General features: G+C 27.7%; 1 protein-coding gene across 1 annotated transcript in view; it reads right to left on the reverse strand.

Annotated features, from left to right (window-relative positions):
- The window catches only part of LOC142319487 (tubulin monoglycylase TTLL3-like), a 56,769-nt gene that overhangs the window by 4,872 nt on the left and 34,912 nt on the right, over nucleotides 1–16,985 (reverse strand). Inside the window, exons 4-9 of the mRNA XM_075356815.1 lie at nucleotides 15,021–15,241; nucleotides 12,947–13,159; nucleotides 9,924–10,115; nucleotides 3,758–3,971; nucleotides 2,113–2,203; nucleotides 258–425 (exon numbers count right to left, since the gene is read on the reverse strand). Of these exons, the coding sequence (XP_075212930.1) occupies nucleotides 258–425; nucleotides 2,113–2,203; nucleotides 3,758–3,971; nucleotides 9,924–10,115; nucleotides 12,947–13,159; nucleotides 15,021–15,241 (1,099 nt within the window). The remainder of the gene's footprint in view (nucleotides 1–257; nucleotides 426–2,112; nucleotides 2,204–3,757; nucleotides 3,972–9,923; nucleotides 10,116–12,946; nucleotides 13,160–15,020; nucleotides 15,242–16,985) is intronic.

Raw genomic sequence — 16,985 nt, forward strand, 5'->3', positions numbered from 1 at the left:
AAAACATTTGTATCCAGAATAGGCTAGTCAAGCCCGCAACCTTCTTAGTTTGACTCCATATATGTTTTATAGTAAAAAATGAATTATTAATCATTTTATATTAAAATTTTAGTGAATGTATATATAATATAAAAATATTAAAACTTCATACAAAACCTTCACTGAAAAATTTACTTCAGCTTCATCTGTAAAAAAATGTATAAAAATTATTAATGAAAATACAAACAAATAAAAAATTTAACAGTAAAAATACTTACCTTAAGTATGTTTTAAATGTATAACAATCCCACATATTTTCATCTGGTAAAGCCTGATCACGTTTTGCATTCTTATACTTGCACTGGACAGCATTATTACTTAAATGAATAGACTCATGCATATTACTCAGTGAAAACAACTGAGAGCAAAATCGTAGATAACTTTCCCTTCAAAAAAAAGAATATTTATATAAATACAGAATAACATGCTAAAAGTAGTGCATATCAGTCCATAAAAATTTAAATACTAATTTAATTAACGTTATTAAAAAAATGTCACTTGAATTTTATCTAACTGAAAAAAATTGTTAAAATTCAAGTGGCATTTTTTAAGGAAGATATGAAGTGTGATCAGGAAATTAAGGTAGAAATTGCTAGGGTAAAGGAAACATTCAGCAAAATGAGGAGAGTGCTACATAGCAAACTAGATCTGCAACTAAGGAAAAAACTTACAAAATGTTTTGTGTGGAGTGCGGCCCTTTATGGGGCAGAAACATGGACTATTAGGAAGAGAGAGGAGAGAAGATTAGAGGCCTTTGAAATATGGGTTGGGAGAGGAGGATGGAAAAGATCAGCTGGATGGAAAGAGTTCGGAATGAGGAGGTGCTTTGTTGAGTGGGAGAAGAGAGGGCGATTATCAAAATAATAAAAAGAAAAAAATGCAGTTGGTTGTGACATTGGCTGAGACTGAGCCTGTTGGTGACGGCATTGGAGGGATTTGTAACGGGGAGAAAAGCAAAAGGTCAGAAGCAAATGAAGCTGGTAGACAATATAAAAAGGAAAGAAAGTTACTATAAAATGAAATGGATGGCACACAATCGAGCAGAATTGAGGGCAGCCATCTGAAAATTTGCCTTTGGGCAGAACACTTATTATTATTGAAAGAAAAAATGATCTGACATTATCTAAAGAAACTGGTCATATAGAATTTTATAGGTATAGACAACACATAGCAACACATAGGTGTGAACACAAGAGTTCATTATGTTTAAAAACATATTTAAACAAATAATTACAAATACACTAAGTTAAGCAAGTTACAAATATGCTAAGTTGGTTGATTTTAAAAACTGAGATTCTGGATTATCCAAATTAATCTCCTTCATGAAGATTGAGCATTTTTAAGTAACCAATTCTTTATCCTATTGTAATTTTGTATGCATCTCAATTTATATTTTAGAATTGTTCACAAGAAGGGTACTTAACTGCACTAAAATAAGTAAACCTGCAAAATTTTTAAACCAGGTTTCTGTGACTTATTTTTTATTCATTTTTGTCATCTAGTTTTAGCATTTACACACAATTAAAATTTGTTTTACAATTCTTTAAAACAATGTGTTTAAAACATGATTTACTTTGATTAACTTAAATAATGATTTATACAGTTTTGATAAAATTGTAATTTGATATGGAGTATTAAATTTCTACTTCTTTATATATTACTTCAAGGAAATTTCATAAAATTACAAAAAGTGATTATTTTTTCAAGTTAAAAGTTTATCTCATCAGCTGTCATTTAAAAAAAAAGTATTGTTCAAAGGGATTTCAAGCTAATGCAATGTCAAGTACTTTGCTCACAAATCAGTTAAAAAATACTTGCAATAATGCTAAAAAACTTTCTATGTGTAGATAAAAATAACTGACATATGTACATACATAATACTTCTCTACAGAGTACATGAAAGTTCTGTATTACCCAATACCACTATTTTTTTTATTTACCATTTTTAAAAAAGCTCATTTTTTATTATCAGTATAATAACTTCTTATAATGTTTTAAAATGACCATAAAATAACAAAAGTTAAAAAATTATAATTTTAAATAACTTAACAAGACACTGTTTACTGTACTCACTTATACATCCATATTGTTAAAGGATATGCACTTGTAACCAGGAACCATTGGCGAATATCAAATTTGGTATTGTAAATCAAGAATGGTCTTTCTGAAAAATGGAATAAATATAGTATGTATGCAAAAAAAAATCATATTCTTTATTATTATACAACCACAAATTCAAGTGTTTAAAAGTTTCAAATGAGTAGAAAATTGGACCCACTTATTAAAATTGGACATAATTATATTATGATCACATACACAACTCAAGGCTGTAGATTCCTGTACATAACCTGCCAATATCAATCACTCCATATAACATTTCCTGGCATGACCATAATATCATAAAGTAGTGATTGTAATTGTAATTAATTCAGTAAAGAAACTAGAACTTTAGTTTGTTAGTCACAGAATCAGTGACTAAGAAAAAAACTATTTTTTTATAATCATTCACTACATACTTGCAAAACTTGTACATCAGAAGATAGATTTGTGAAATATTCAAATTTTTTACTGTAACAAAAATATCAAGCCTGACCAATACCTCCTAAGCCGGAGTTATACCTCCGTATAACTCTTCAATAAATTACACCCACCTTTTCTTTTGTGTTATAAATGGGTGTACCATCTTTTCTTTTGTGTTATAAATGGGTGTACCATCTTTTTTTAAAGTCAAAATACAATATATATGTTCATTTAAACATAAAATTATTAAAGATATTATTTAAAATAAAATTAAATGAAAACTAGAAAATTTTATTTAAAATAAATAAATATAAATGTTATTATTAAAAACTTACTTCAAATTATATGAAATTTAAGTGAATATTAACTTAAGTGATTACAAACATTTTTAATAATTTTAAACTATTATAATTTTTTGTCATGAAGTTCAGCAAAACATACTCACTAAATTCAGAATAAATATGAATAAAGTATTGTGACTGACAGTTTTTTACTCTTTTGGGTTTCTTTAAATAAAGATATATATTTTAAGATTTTATAAAAAGCATTTATGTCAAAAAATAGTTTTTTATTTAAATATTCATTTTTCAGTCAAATAGAAGTAAAGCTACATTATATTTACTTAGTATGAGGGTGTTTTTAAGTCTCTCAACTGCTTTGTATACCCTTTCACTCCACTTTGTTCACAGTAGTAAATCTCTCATTTAATATCCAACTTAAAACTGCAATAAAACAAGGTTTTCCTCTGTTCTTTTTTTTTTTCAAAAACAGTATAAACATATTTTGATACTGGATATTATATAAGAAAGATTTTATACTTGAATTGTTAGAGCAACAGACAAAAAGTCTTCCCTAAACAACTTAAAGACAATAATATGTTGCTGTAAGACCACATACAGAGAGAGTTCTTCTCATACTTCACAGATAGATGTTAAAACATTAGAGAAGAATAGTCATAAATCTTAAAAATAAATCTCAATAGATGTCGTAATCTTAAAAGAAATAGTGAAATTTTACATTCCTATCATTAGATGTGAATACATTAATTTCTACAAATTTCAGGTGAGAAGAAAAAATGGTTAATTACAGTCCATTAACCTATAAAAATTGTTTAAATAAATCTAGTTGTACTAGTGTATAGTTAAGAAATATTAAAGCAAAAATAAATGTTAAATGTAAATGAGGGAATATCTGTTACCTATATACTTTTGAACAACATAACGAGGATCCTTAGATTGTAAATTACCAATTCGACCTATAATATCTTCTAATTTCCTCATTACTTGAATTCCTCGTCCTCTTGATTTTGCTCCTGGTTTAACAATCCAAAGATTTGTGACTCCATCTAAATGTATTTGAGGCCAGTGAGGAGACATTGCTTCAATTGTACATTTACAACATGAATACAGGGTCTATAAAAAAAGATTACATATCATGAAATCAATTTTCTTGAGAATAGTTAATATTGTCTCATGCATTATGAAATTCTAACAGTGAATAATTTTTAATACAAATTAGTACAGTTGAAGAACAAATGAAAATGGTTTAAATGGAACAGAAATATTGTTTGTAATTATTGTCCATATGTGCTAATGGTCAGTAGTTTATTAGTTACTAATATCACAACACACCAGCAAATTAATGAATTTTCCAATTCAGTACCATTAAAATCACTAAATATACCAAATGTTATAGCATGCAGTCTGATAATGTTGACGTGTTATTATTTACTTATTATTTCTTGATGAAGACTAAAATTTCACAGTCCTTTTTATGGTTTACATAATAAAAAAATAATCATGGAAAGAAAAATTATTCAGATATATAAAAGAAGATTCAAAATTACTTAGAAATACAAATAATCTCCAATAATAATCATTAATTTCACAAAATAACTGGTCATCTACTAATTCAATGTGACAATGGTAGCATCTCTGCCAAAGATACATGTCATCTGGAAAGTTCTGGGTTCAATCAAACTTGGCATTTTTCACCCTTTTGTAATTGTACGTATCATATTCTCATATTCAAGCCTTTAGACTTTATGTAGTGAATTAGATATAAAAAAGAAAAACAATTACCATACATATTTTTTTATACATTTGATGATAAATATATTTTAAACTATTCTTCTCTTACTAAAAACTATTCGTATAATAAAAGTTAGTAATAAAAGGTAAATATGTCCATAGTTGCATAAAAACTTTTCAAATTACTTTCAACTCATAGTATCTTTTATTTTTTATATTGTACAGGATTATGACTGAGGTTGTACATAATTATGCATTCTTTTAAACAGTATTCAATTTAGTACATAATCCATCACAATAAATATGCTTTATCAAGTATGTTTTGTTCTAATTTGTTCTTTTGGAAAAAAACCACATGTAAGACAAACAAGTTCGAAAAACATGATACCCAAGATCGTAAGTGAAATTTGACTCAACAAAAAACTACCATGATATTTAAAACATTCTTGACACCCGTTTTTCATACAGCTTAATAAAACCATGAACATTTCCACTATTAATTGTACCTAACATAGAAAATAAATTTAAAACCATTGAGTGTCATCTATTTATCTGACAGAAGTTCAGCCTGATTAATTGTAACAGCATCAGTTTAACAATTTGTTATTGTTAAAACTAAGATGAACATTTTAAATAATAGTATTAACGATGAGTAAAGGTCCTAATTACTATAAGATAATTATACTTATCGCTCGCTCACCTGCACTGCGTAGTAATTCTACAATCATCGTGTCTATTCCAGGAGCCTTTCTCCCAATCAAATCCTTTAACGTTCTATTAAATTCAGATTTCAGTATTGTATCACCCTTTTCATCCTCTTCGACTTCCTCTTCTTCCTCTATAACACCAGCTTCTAATCCATTTCCTTCGTATAACTCTTCAATAAATTACACCCACCTTTTTTTTTTATATTATAAATGGGTGTACCATCTTTTTTTAACACATTACTAGACTAACCTACTAACCAACCTTTTTAGACTTCTAACATTCCACACTTGTAGAAGGTTATTTTTTAATTTTCTTGTGAGCCCTTCCTTAGCAGTCCCCACCTGAAAATCTGAATGAGGGACTATTTTAGCTGCAGAATATTTTACCAAGGAAGGCATCTCTATCTTTGTCACATGAAAATGATATCTTTGTCACATTTCCTTAGAAAAAAACAGCTGTAGTTTTCCATTGCCTTCAGCTATGCAGTACTCAGAAGATTGAGTGATGTTGAAATGGCCGTTTAAGTTTTCCTGACCTATGCCCTTAACAGCCACTGAAAGAGCCGCTGTCCTCTTTCAGGAATCATTCCTTAGTCTGGCTCTCAACAGATACCACTCCAATGTGATTGCACCTTCGATCCAGCTACTCTGTATCACTGAGCACTCAAGCCCTCTCATGATGAGCAAGGTCTCATGATTCATAGAGGGGGTTATCCTATGTTTTCTTAAAGTTATTAAACTTGAAAAGCTAAAGTTTCAAGGTCATTATTCTATTTATATTGTATGTAAATATTGTTTATATTGCATTCTGTTTATATAAATAATGTAAATATGAACAGATACAAACAGAATTTAATGTGAAAAATTCAACTTACAATTGACACTAACTTGATATAAATGATTCTTATTTATTTGTATAACTGGTAAATTTTAACCTATTCTGTGAATTAAAATACAAAATACTTTACCCAGTAATCAAATTACAATGAATTAATTTACACAGATATCTTTTTTTTAAATTACTGATTGATTTATATTTTAAAAACAATTGAAATAATTTAAATAATGCCCTCAGGAGCAAAAAAGAACTTGAAGAAAGCATCTGCACCTATGTGAAAACAACCAAGAGTAAAATGGAAAAGTTAAAAAAAGATTTGGTAATAATAGAAAAATGTTTATTTGATGAAACAGTGAAGGAAGTATTTCTCCCAATGCTAATAATAAATTAAGTAATTTCTGAGGAAAATCTCTGATGATAGTGGTCAATTGAAACATCTAAAACATTTACATTTGTTATTTAACAAGCACGATTATTTCAGGAGACAAATTAATTCATGCATTCCCTGAAATTTCTTCTTTACGAAGATGGGCAACTATAAAAAAAGGAGAAATGTGCGGTATGATGTATTAAATTGCATGGAAAGTCTCACCCAATCAGATTGAAATAGCCATAGATTAGTTGTCAACCCATATTCTAAACCATCTTGATGAGAATGCTGTTAACATCAAAAGGTAGGCTATCCAATCTTTCTCTCTCTTTCTATTCCCTGCTTCTCTGTAATTCCAAAAATTGCTCTGTTCTGAATAAAATGTATTTGATGAATTTGCAATGCCAATGACAATATCTGGAAGAAGGGAATTGGAAAAGAACGTAGCATAAAGGACCGTGAATACTTAAATTGGCAATCAAGCAGAGCTCTATGGGAAAAAAATTCAAGGGAAAATAGAAGAGGTGTGTTTGTATGTGTATGTATATATGTGCATGTGTGTGTGTGTGTGTGTGTGTGTGTGTGTGTGTGTGTGTGTGTGTTTTCAGATTTATACCTTTGCTACATTCAAAATCAACTTATACACCAGATTAGTGGAATCTAAAAAAATGACTGTTGTATTCATTTGCCAGACTTTACAATTTTTAGCATTGATTCCTTAGATTAAGAAATCAATTACTCTAGTGCTAAAATATTTCAGTCCAATAAAAAAATGTGAGTGTGCCACATATTGGGATTACAAAAAGCTATAATTTTATAATTACACGTTTGATGCACAATAAAGTCATGCCAATTTGTATTCCACTCACAATATGAAGGGAATACATCTTAAATGTTACTGCTTATTGTTCTAGAATAACAAGTCTGACCATTTGTTGATTTGCTCCTCAAGAGAGTTCAGTGACCATAGACTGTGGATCATGCACAAACAGCCAGATTTTTATAAACTTATATGATGAATTGATTGAAATTTTACCTGTGTCTTTAGTATGAAATATTTTCCAGAAATCTCACCCTCATCTTGATTTTTTATTTATTTTGTATTTACTAACTTAGTAAAAACATAAATTACAGTCTATAAAATTTTCTACAAAAGCTTTACTTATTTTCACACAAAATTTTAAGATTTGAATAAGATTTTTTCATCTTCTAATATTCAGAGACACTTATTAAATAGAGCTCAGTAAGAGTTAGTACAAGCAAGGTGAGACTTTATAAAAAAAATAAAATAATAATAATAAAAATGCAGAAATGTAGTTTTTATATCCCATCGAGTATATCTGAGATATCAGGTATTTAATACAAAAATTTATTTTATGACTATTTTGCTGAATGTTGAGTAATATAAATTTTTCATAGGAGTACTTATTTATAAACTCTACAGAAAATTAGTTACGTCTGCAAGCTGTAGATTAGATTGACATTTTTGAAATCAAATGGCGCCATACAGAAAATTAAATCAACTGCTTTTGATTCAATGGGTTTTTGTTTCAATTTCAGTTTATTATCTACCTATATCCAACTTTGTGACTTCAAACAAACAAAATAAACTCTTAAAAGGGAGCATAACGGACACGTGAATAAATGGCTAAACTAAAGAATTGTTTCAAGCCATAATAAAATCTGTACCACTGTTACTTACAACATCCCTAAATCTATATTAACTGAAAATGATTAATTTATTATTGTAAATGAAAATACTTTCAGTGACAAACCAAGATGCTGTATAGTTCCTAACACAGGATTTATCGGTTCTAAAAATTAACAGTTATATTGTATAAAAATTTCAAAAGGGAAATTAATCGATTTTTATTTTATACATTATGCTGTTAGATGTAATATCAAACCTTGCATTGCATCCCAGGTTTGGTAAGAAAGAGAAGTGAAGTGATTTCTCACAGCCTTCTTCACTGAGCTGAATATACTGCAGTATATCAATCAATATACCAAGCTACTATTCCACACCAACTTGATTTAAATGCAAGTGATATTCAGCCCTATAAACAATACTTCACAGGTTCTACTATTAAAATGCCAACTATGACTAGTACAAGATGAACCTGAAATAAGTCACAGCTTTAATTAATACTGGTGCAGGGACAGTAAAACAATAAATTTATCCCTTTCCTTTGGAAAACAATGCATTATTTGGACTCAGAATACACTCACCTGTCAGTAATTTATTGTACTTTTATTAGAAATCTAAAGAATAATAATGAATACGTGTTGCAGTAATCTAAAATAAGTGGCAATAACTGTTATTTGCATGTTTATTTTATAATGCACTAGAATATAACATTACATTCTGGTTAATATGTTAGACATTAGGTATGTGATAAGTCAATTAAATCAGTTAATTTAAAAAAAGTCTAAAATAAACTAATTATTTGTATTTTCTAAGTTTAGCTCAGTAGTGCAGGCATTTAGTGGGAGTTAGAAGCATAACTTTTGTAATACCATGGCTCACCTAACCAAGTTATAAAATAACCTTTTATATTTATAGATCTTGAGTATGGATATTTCAAGTTGCTAGATTAGAGAAAGAATCAATGTTGCAAGTATAATGACAGTTTTTTATGATTTTCCAGGCCTATTACAAATTAAAATAATGATATGGGTCATTTTTAAACATTTTCATTTGGATCTGAATTCAATTCTCATGTTACTGATGTACTTTGTTTAGTGCGGTTAAGTTAGCATTGCCAATGATTTTTTTTTTAAATCAGGCTGTTGGTGTGGTAAAATAATAAAATAAAATAAATGTAGCAATTTAAAAAGGAAAGAAATAGTAATTTTCTAAACTGGGATTTTAAAAAATTGGTTTTAAAGCTTTATTTTGAACAATATTAATTATTAATCTTAAATCTTGATCATTAAATCACTAGTGAAGGTAGTAATGAATTTCTGCCCACACAGTATCTAATCAGCAAGTTGATACCTCTTTGAACTTAGCATTTCACTTGCGTTGATTAACAATGTAGATTTTTCATAATTAATGAAGATTAAGTGTCCATAATTAAAATACTGACTGTTGTAGTCATTAAAGGATATCTTTATCTTGTTTTTGATATTTTTTTTTACTAATTGATTAACTTTGTTTGATGCTAATCTCTTAATAAATGTTGTTAGGTCAAATTTTATATTTATGCAACTTGAATAAGTCTAACTACAAATTAAACTGAAAAGCACTGAATCCCAAGATACTGTTAGAGAAAATCTTAGCTAATGTTATTAACTAAAGTTCATTTAAAATATGTTAACATTCATTTTTTTCATTACATTAACACTATTTACTGCAATTTTATTACAGATTTCAATTTCAATTCTTTTTGGTGATTATTACATTCATTATTAATTACTTTTTTCTGTGCATCTGTTGCAGGAACAAAAGAAGAATTTTCATGTGCAAGTTGATAGTACCAAGTGAGAAATTGGTCCCACTGATGGTCCCATATTTTTTCTGTCTCCCGTTGATCAATATCCTCATGTTCTTGTATAGAGACAAATTCAGAACACCTTCTAGCTGCAAACTCAACAGCTGTTAATGGAACCTAGCAAATTAGATAAATGAATTAATTTTTTCAATTTATGATATATATTTTTCATTTTCTGAAATATTCTAATTATATTAATTTATTTTAATAAGACATTTGTTAAAATGAGAAATTACTTGTTCTTTATTGTATTACCGCCAATAAAACTGTTAAGCCATATAAAATAAAATTATATAAAATGTAATACGTGTTTTCTTATTTAAAATAAAAAACTAAATAAATAATATTAATTAAAAATCGCTTATTTATGTTAATTAATTTCCTGCTTTATTTTTGTATTTTTATTTCATGGAAACTCTTAGAAATTACAATTTACTGAATGATGCTAGCAAAAAAAGTTTTACTCTTCAGAATGATTTCTGTCTTTTTTGATATTTCTCTCTATCACTCTTTTTAATTTTAACTTTAAAATGTTAACTGCATCCAGTATCCACAATTATATGTTTTATGTATTCCAATCTTTCGTTTTCTTTTAATATTTTTATTATAGAAAAATAATTAAAGCAGGAGAGAAGACTTTAAATAGAAAGGTAATAGTAGTGGAAAACCATGGGTAAAAAATATATTAGAATTGACAGATCAACATGGAAAGTATAAAAATTCTAAGTATGACATGCACAAAGATATGATATGTAGGGAAATTAAATTGATGCAAAAATGTAGTAAACCAGAAAAACTGATTACAGAAACCTAGAAGAAGGTTTCAAATAGGTTTTACATTAATTCAACAGTTAGCAGGTAAGAGGTAGAATGTTGTAGGTAAGTTACCTGAGAAAACCTTGGAGAAATAAAGCCAAAGAGTATTAGTATCAGAGATGTCAATAGAAAACCTTTACTAGAAAATGAAGAGCTAATAAGTAGTAGGAATGTACTGAGCAACAGTAAAGATAAAAAAAATTATCAAATAAATTTTTGAAGAGACCAAAAAAAAATTGATGTTATCATGATACTAAAGGGAATCTTATTTTTAGATCAGAGTTTGATAACTTAACTTAGAGACTTGAGGAAAAGAAAGCAGTAGGGATAAATGAGACCATTGGATTATTTATCTTGTTGCTTGGAGAAAGAGGAATGAACAAAACTTATACTTTAGTATGTATATCTTATGAGGTTGGAGAAGACCCACAGATGTAAGGAAAAGCGTAATGTTACAATACTATTCTTTCACCATCAGTCTATCATCTCATGTATCTAAAATACTCTCAGTTGATAGATGGATATGACATGTAAGAGATAGGGTATTGAAAGATATCAGAAAGAGAATACAAGAGAGACCATTCTTACCCTCAGACTACTCTTAAATAGCAGTTTAAGAAGAATAACTTGCCTTCATTCAATTGTAGATCTGGAGAATGAATCTGATATTTTAGGATGAATTTTTTTTTAGTTTTAATTAAAATTAGGTTAATACAGAGAAAGAATAATTTATTATTAACACTTATTTATACAAGCATCAAATAACACTGGCAATGGTAGAAGTGAAGAGAGGCTCAAATTCAGAAAGAAATGAGCCAAGTATGTAGTCATAATTGCTTTTCAATTATGTAAAGAAGAAATAAAACAGAAATTGAAGCATAAATTTGAGAATGGAATAAATTTACAAGGAGAAAAAATGAGATTCACAGATGGCACTGTAATTTAGGCAGAACCAAAAGTTAGAAGAAATTTAATATCTTGTAAGAATAAAATAAAGGTAATGAAAGTGATAGAAATAGGAAGAAGCTAAATATATATTAAGATAAAGGAACACTATTCACCAAATGTTATGCAGTTTTCTCATCTACACAGTGAAATTGTAAAGGATGAACAGTGAGAGATATCAAAAATAGTCTAACACAAGCAAGGACAGCTTACATAAAAAAAGAAATGTGCTAGTATCAGATATGCATGAAAGCATAGGAAATATGAATTAGAAACTGATTCTTAAAATTTTATGTAGAATTTAATGTTTAATAGTAGTAAAACATGATAGTAAAAAAAGTAGAGAAGAAAGGAATGTAGGCATTTGAAATGAATTGTAGGACAGTGTTAGGTGAGTTGATTAAAGACAAAATGAAGAGGTCTTAAGATAGGTGAGAAGAGATTTGGAGCAGTTTTGTTAATTTGATTGATCAAGGAATGGGTAGAAAGAATGTGATAAAAGCTGTTGGGATTAAAATTTGATATGTCCTTGTCCATGATGGTTAGCTATAATATTAATTAAAAATTCTATTTTTTGTAACAACAAACCAAATTGCAAGGTAAAATACTTTAAAGGATTATTTTAAAAAATTGAATCTAAAATGAACAATGGAAACACATAAAACAGATTATTAAGGATATAGGCTATATCGTAAATTAAAATGTGGTTAAAAAATTAGTACAGAACAGAAAGGAATGGAGAATATCTTGTTGGATATTCCTTGTCAAATAATGATGACTTTAATAAAGTATCCTTTAAAAAACCCTACATTAAATGCTAAATTAAATTAAATGCTAAAGTAGTGCAAACAAGCTACACTATTTTAAAAATTAACTAATAATTACTTTAAAATAAATTATTTTTAAAATAGTGTAGTTTTTCTTACTATTTTAAAAATAATGTTGCTTTCTATTTAAAAAGTTAATTCTTTAAAAATATTTTTTAAATACTTTAAAAAAACTATTTTTTTAAGCTATTTTTTAGGAGTTAATCAAACCTCTTAGTAGACTTACATTTGTTTAAAGAATATCATTATCTTTAGAATTTTTTTTTCTAATGGTGATGTACGTAAAACCAATAAAATTTAACTAATAAAAACAAAAATTAAATAGAAAATATAAGAATAACAATTAAGTATTATACTAACTTTGCCTTCCTCTGAGTAAAATTCTTTTCGATTACTGTCTGCAGCATTGATCAAGATATTAATTAAACTCAGACAAGCAGTCAACCGGAAATCATTGATAAATGCATTTAAATCATCTTGTGTTGAAATGTTATAACAACGAGGGAACAGTGTGTTTGAAATTCCAGCTTCACTAAACCAGTGTGTTTGCTGCAAGTAATTACATAGTCCTACCTAGAAAAAAAAAGATAATTTTAGATTCCAAAAAAAGGAAGGTTTTTTATGGATTCCCTGAATCTGCAAATGCTGGGTCATGCAATGATGTGCAAGAATTGAATTGATCCTTTCTGTTATCCATACAACAGCAATCCTTCCAATTCTGGTGGTGATCTGTATAATGTGATAATTGCATAATATAAACCAAGTATTTACTTATTTCAGATATCAAATTCTTTATTTCTTTGCACTGAAAGTGAACTTCAAAATTTCATCAGATCACTCATTAAGCTGTTATGTTTTACATCATAATGCAAGGGCTGAAGCTGTACTGACTACTATTTTGAAATGGAATAGTTTATGAAAAATTATTCCATAATGGTATATAAATTCGTACTAATAAAGGAAACATTTCAAAATTTCATAAAAATCAGAAAAAAACATTTTGCCGCAACTGGGTCATAATCACAAACAGATGGAATACCAAAAAGTTGAGTAAAACAGGATCTTGCTTCTAATATGTAATTCAACTAATATATATAATTTTCAGTCAAGAATTTATTTTCTTTATAGGTAACTTATTTTGGTAATTTTATTTACTTTCTTAATTCTATCTTAATAACAATTCATAGCAGTCAGTCAATTTTTTTTTTGCAGATGAGCATGATGAAATTTGATAAATATTGTTTTAAAAATAAACACAAAAACAAGTCACTTTCTAAACAAATGGGAACATCCATTAAACATTTTTTTCAAATTGTTGTGTAGCTTCATCTATGTTGTGGCAGGTAGCACTATAGTTATGCTGTTTGTCTTGAAGTGGTTAAGAACTTGTTAGTATGTAACTAAAATACATCCAGTCTGTACTGTATTTCCTCACTGAATTATTTTGTTGAATTTAGTTTTTTAAATTGATAAAATATTAAACTCTGTTTCAAAGTAATGGATTTTTTCCTCTAAAGTTCTCTTGGAGCTAATTATCATCTCCTTTCAAGTTTAATAATTTATTCCAAAAGATTTTCGAAAGAAAACTTCCTTTATTTTAAAATTGAGTTAAATATTTAATAATTTTAAAGTGTTATGTTTCATCATGCAGTTTGATCCTAATTTAGTGTGTGTTACTTTCATATTGTTCAAAATTTGTATAATGTGAGCTTTTATCTGTTACATATAAAACATGTATATTATATATAGTTAATATCACTTTACAAATAACTAGTTTAAACAAAAGCTTTTTATAGTAGTGATTTGCAAATGTTGATTTTGTTGTCTGTATTGTTTTTGTATATTCTTTGAGTACATGATTGACTCTACATTCTTCCCACTGTAGTATTGTCCAAATACTCATTTCATCTGTATACTCATGGGTTCTTGTGTTTAGTGTATTCTAGTTTACCTCATAATTTTAAGCTTTTTGTTTGTATTTGTAGTAATAAACGTTACCTTCTTAGTGTCATTAAATATCAATTTATTGCACACCATAATGAAGACTGTATATAGGCAATCATTTTTATTTAAAATTATTAACCTATTAATAAAAAAATGTTAATCTGAGATGTTTCATATGATCAAATATTTCTTAGTTGTCTCTTTTATCAATTAGTCATGTGCTAATCAGACAGTAAGTTACGATGTTAGAAAGTCTTCTCATTCACAAATAAATAATAATAAATACCTTAAAAAGCGACTGAATTAAAATATTTTAAACTTCTCATAATGGAATAAATAATACTGTATTATAAAAAATAATATTTAATTTTTCTTGAATATTATTTTGTCAACACTACTTGACTAACTTAAGCGGCTATTTTTCATACACATACACATCAATAAGACTTTATGTGTTAAAATTTTATATACATTTTTATAGCTGAATTACCTTTGTAGTAAAATACACTCTTGGAAATCTGCTGACAATTGTTTGTTTAGACAATGATTTCCAATCAATCATATCACCCATAGCCCAAATAAAATTTACAGGTGCATCACGAAGAAGTCTTGAAATAAGATGCGCATCTCTGTCATTACTACTTTGGTCAGAATCATTAGACTGAGATGTAATACTAACACGTGGTGAATTTGGTGGTACTGGTGTAAGCACTGCAAAACATTTACTAGTAAGTAGGATAAATTATTACTTTAATTAGAATAGTTTTACATATCAAATCGTACAATTCAAAAAAAAAAAAATAGAATATATATATATTTTTTTTAACTGCTTTTGTAATACATATAAACCATTTCCTAATTCTTAAAATGTATAGCATATACAACCATAAGCTCGAACACGACATGGATATTTCTATAAGATGTAGACTCTATATTCTAATAATACATTTTATGCTCATATTTTTACCTACTAAGGAATTATGACATTTCTATCAATGAATTGAAGCTATAATCCTGAAATGATTACAGTGCTAATACTGAAAATTCAAAATGAAATGTTAGAGTAAAAATGTGAAATGATAATAATGCATGATTTGTAATCTATAACTATATAATTTAGTTATTTAATAAATAATATAATATGCATATATATAATGTATAATCTAAATGTGAATTACAAATATGAAAATTAAATTATAAATGCTAATACAATGTTTATAAGTATGTTAGCAATCTTAATTTATGCAGGTCTAGACCTCTGCCTGCTATGACCAATCATAATTGGACAGATTGAAAAGAATTTGTTTACAGTAGTGGTAGTTCATCACCGTAACCAATGGAGGTTTGTTCTTGGTTTGAAGTTTTGATTGTGGCCTTAAATCTTGATAAGGATTACGTTTATTATTGCTATCAACATTATTATCATTTGTGTTAATGTTAAGATTCATTTTTGGTACACTTGATTTCCTTTGTTGTAAATTGAAGGTTTTTGTTGGCATCCGTAGGTTTTTATAAAATGAAATTGTTCTTTTTTAGGAGTTATAAAGGATTCTTCGCCTTTCAGATACCACCATATATGTTTATGCTTTGATTAAGGAAGAATATTCTCTTGAGATAACTTACACGATATATTTTGATAAATGATGTCATCTCACTGCGACAGATAGTTATGACTATCATCAATATTTGAATGATCTAGTTTATTCTTAAAATATTGTGAATATTATTTAATATTATTGTAAGATTGTTTGATCGATACCTTAGGTTGTGATTTCTCAGTAATAAAATGTCTTTCGACGTTCGACCCTTGTTGTCTCATCTGGATTTGTTGATGCCCAGAGTAGCATTAATCATGTTCTTTTATTCTTTCCTTTGATTAGCTTTTTCTTCATTACATTGCCAACACATGATATGTATGATTGAACTCTACCAATTTTTCTCTGTGACTGATTCTTAGATAAACAATAAAAATTAATTTCAGAGTTATTACTTTCTAATTTAGAATCATTAAATTTGTTCATATGGATGAGTGTACTGTGTTTCTTAGCACAAATCTTACGTCAACGTTTTGAATAACATTGATTAGTGGAATGGCCTTTACACAGACAATTAGAACAACAATAATTATTTTCCAAAAAGGCTTTACGATCGTCAGTGGATAAGTTTAAAAATTCCTTACACTGATATATGTAATGATTTGAATTACAGAATGAACATAGGTTGAAGTTAAATTTTAAGTAAAATCTGACTTTTTTCTTTTATATTATTTGTTATGATTTAAAGTAAAGCATTTCGTAAATATTAGTTGAATTATTATAGCAATTTACTTTGACATTGTTTCCTTTATTCACTTGCGTATTTGAAGTGACTACATTAAGGTTTCCTAGAAGCTGTCTTCTCGTGTTGGGAAATTCTATAAGTCTTTAAAGTTGGGAAACCTTTAATTTGACAAATT

The sequence above is a fragment of the Lycorma delicatula genome, chromosome 2 (assembly GCF_047948215.1).
Source record: "Lycorma delicatula isolate Av1 chromosome 2, ASM4794821v1, whole genome shotgun sequence".
Classification (NCBI taxonomy): domain Eukaryota; kingdom Metazoa; phylum Arthropoda; class Insecta; order Hemiptera; family Fulgoridae; genus Lycorma; species Lycorma delicatula.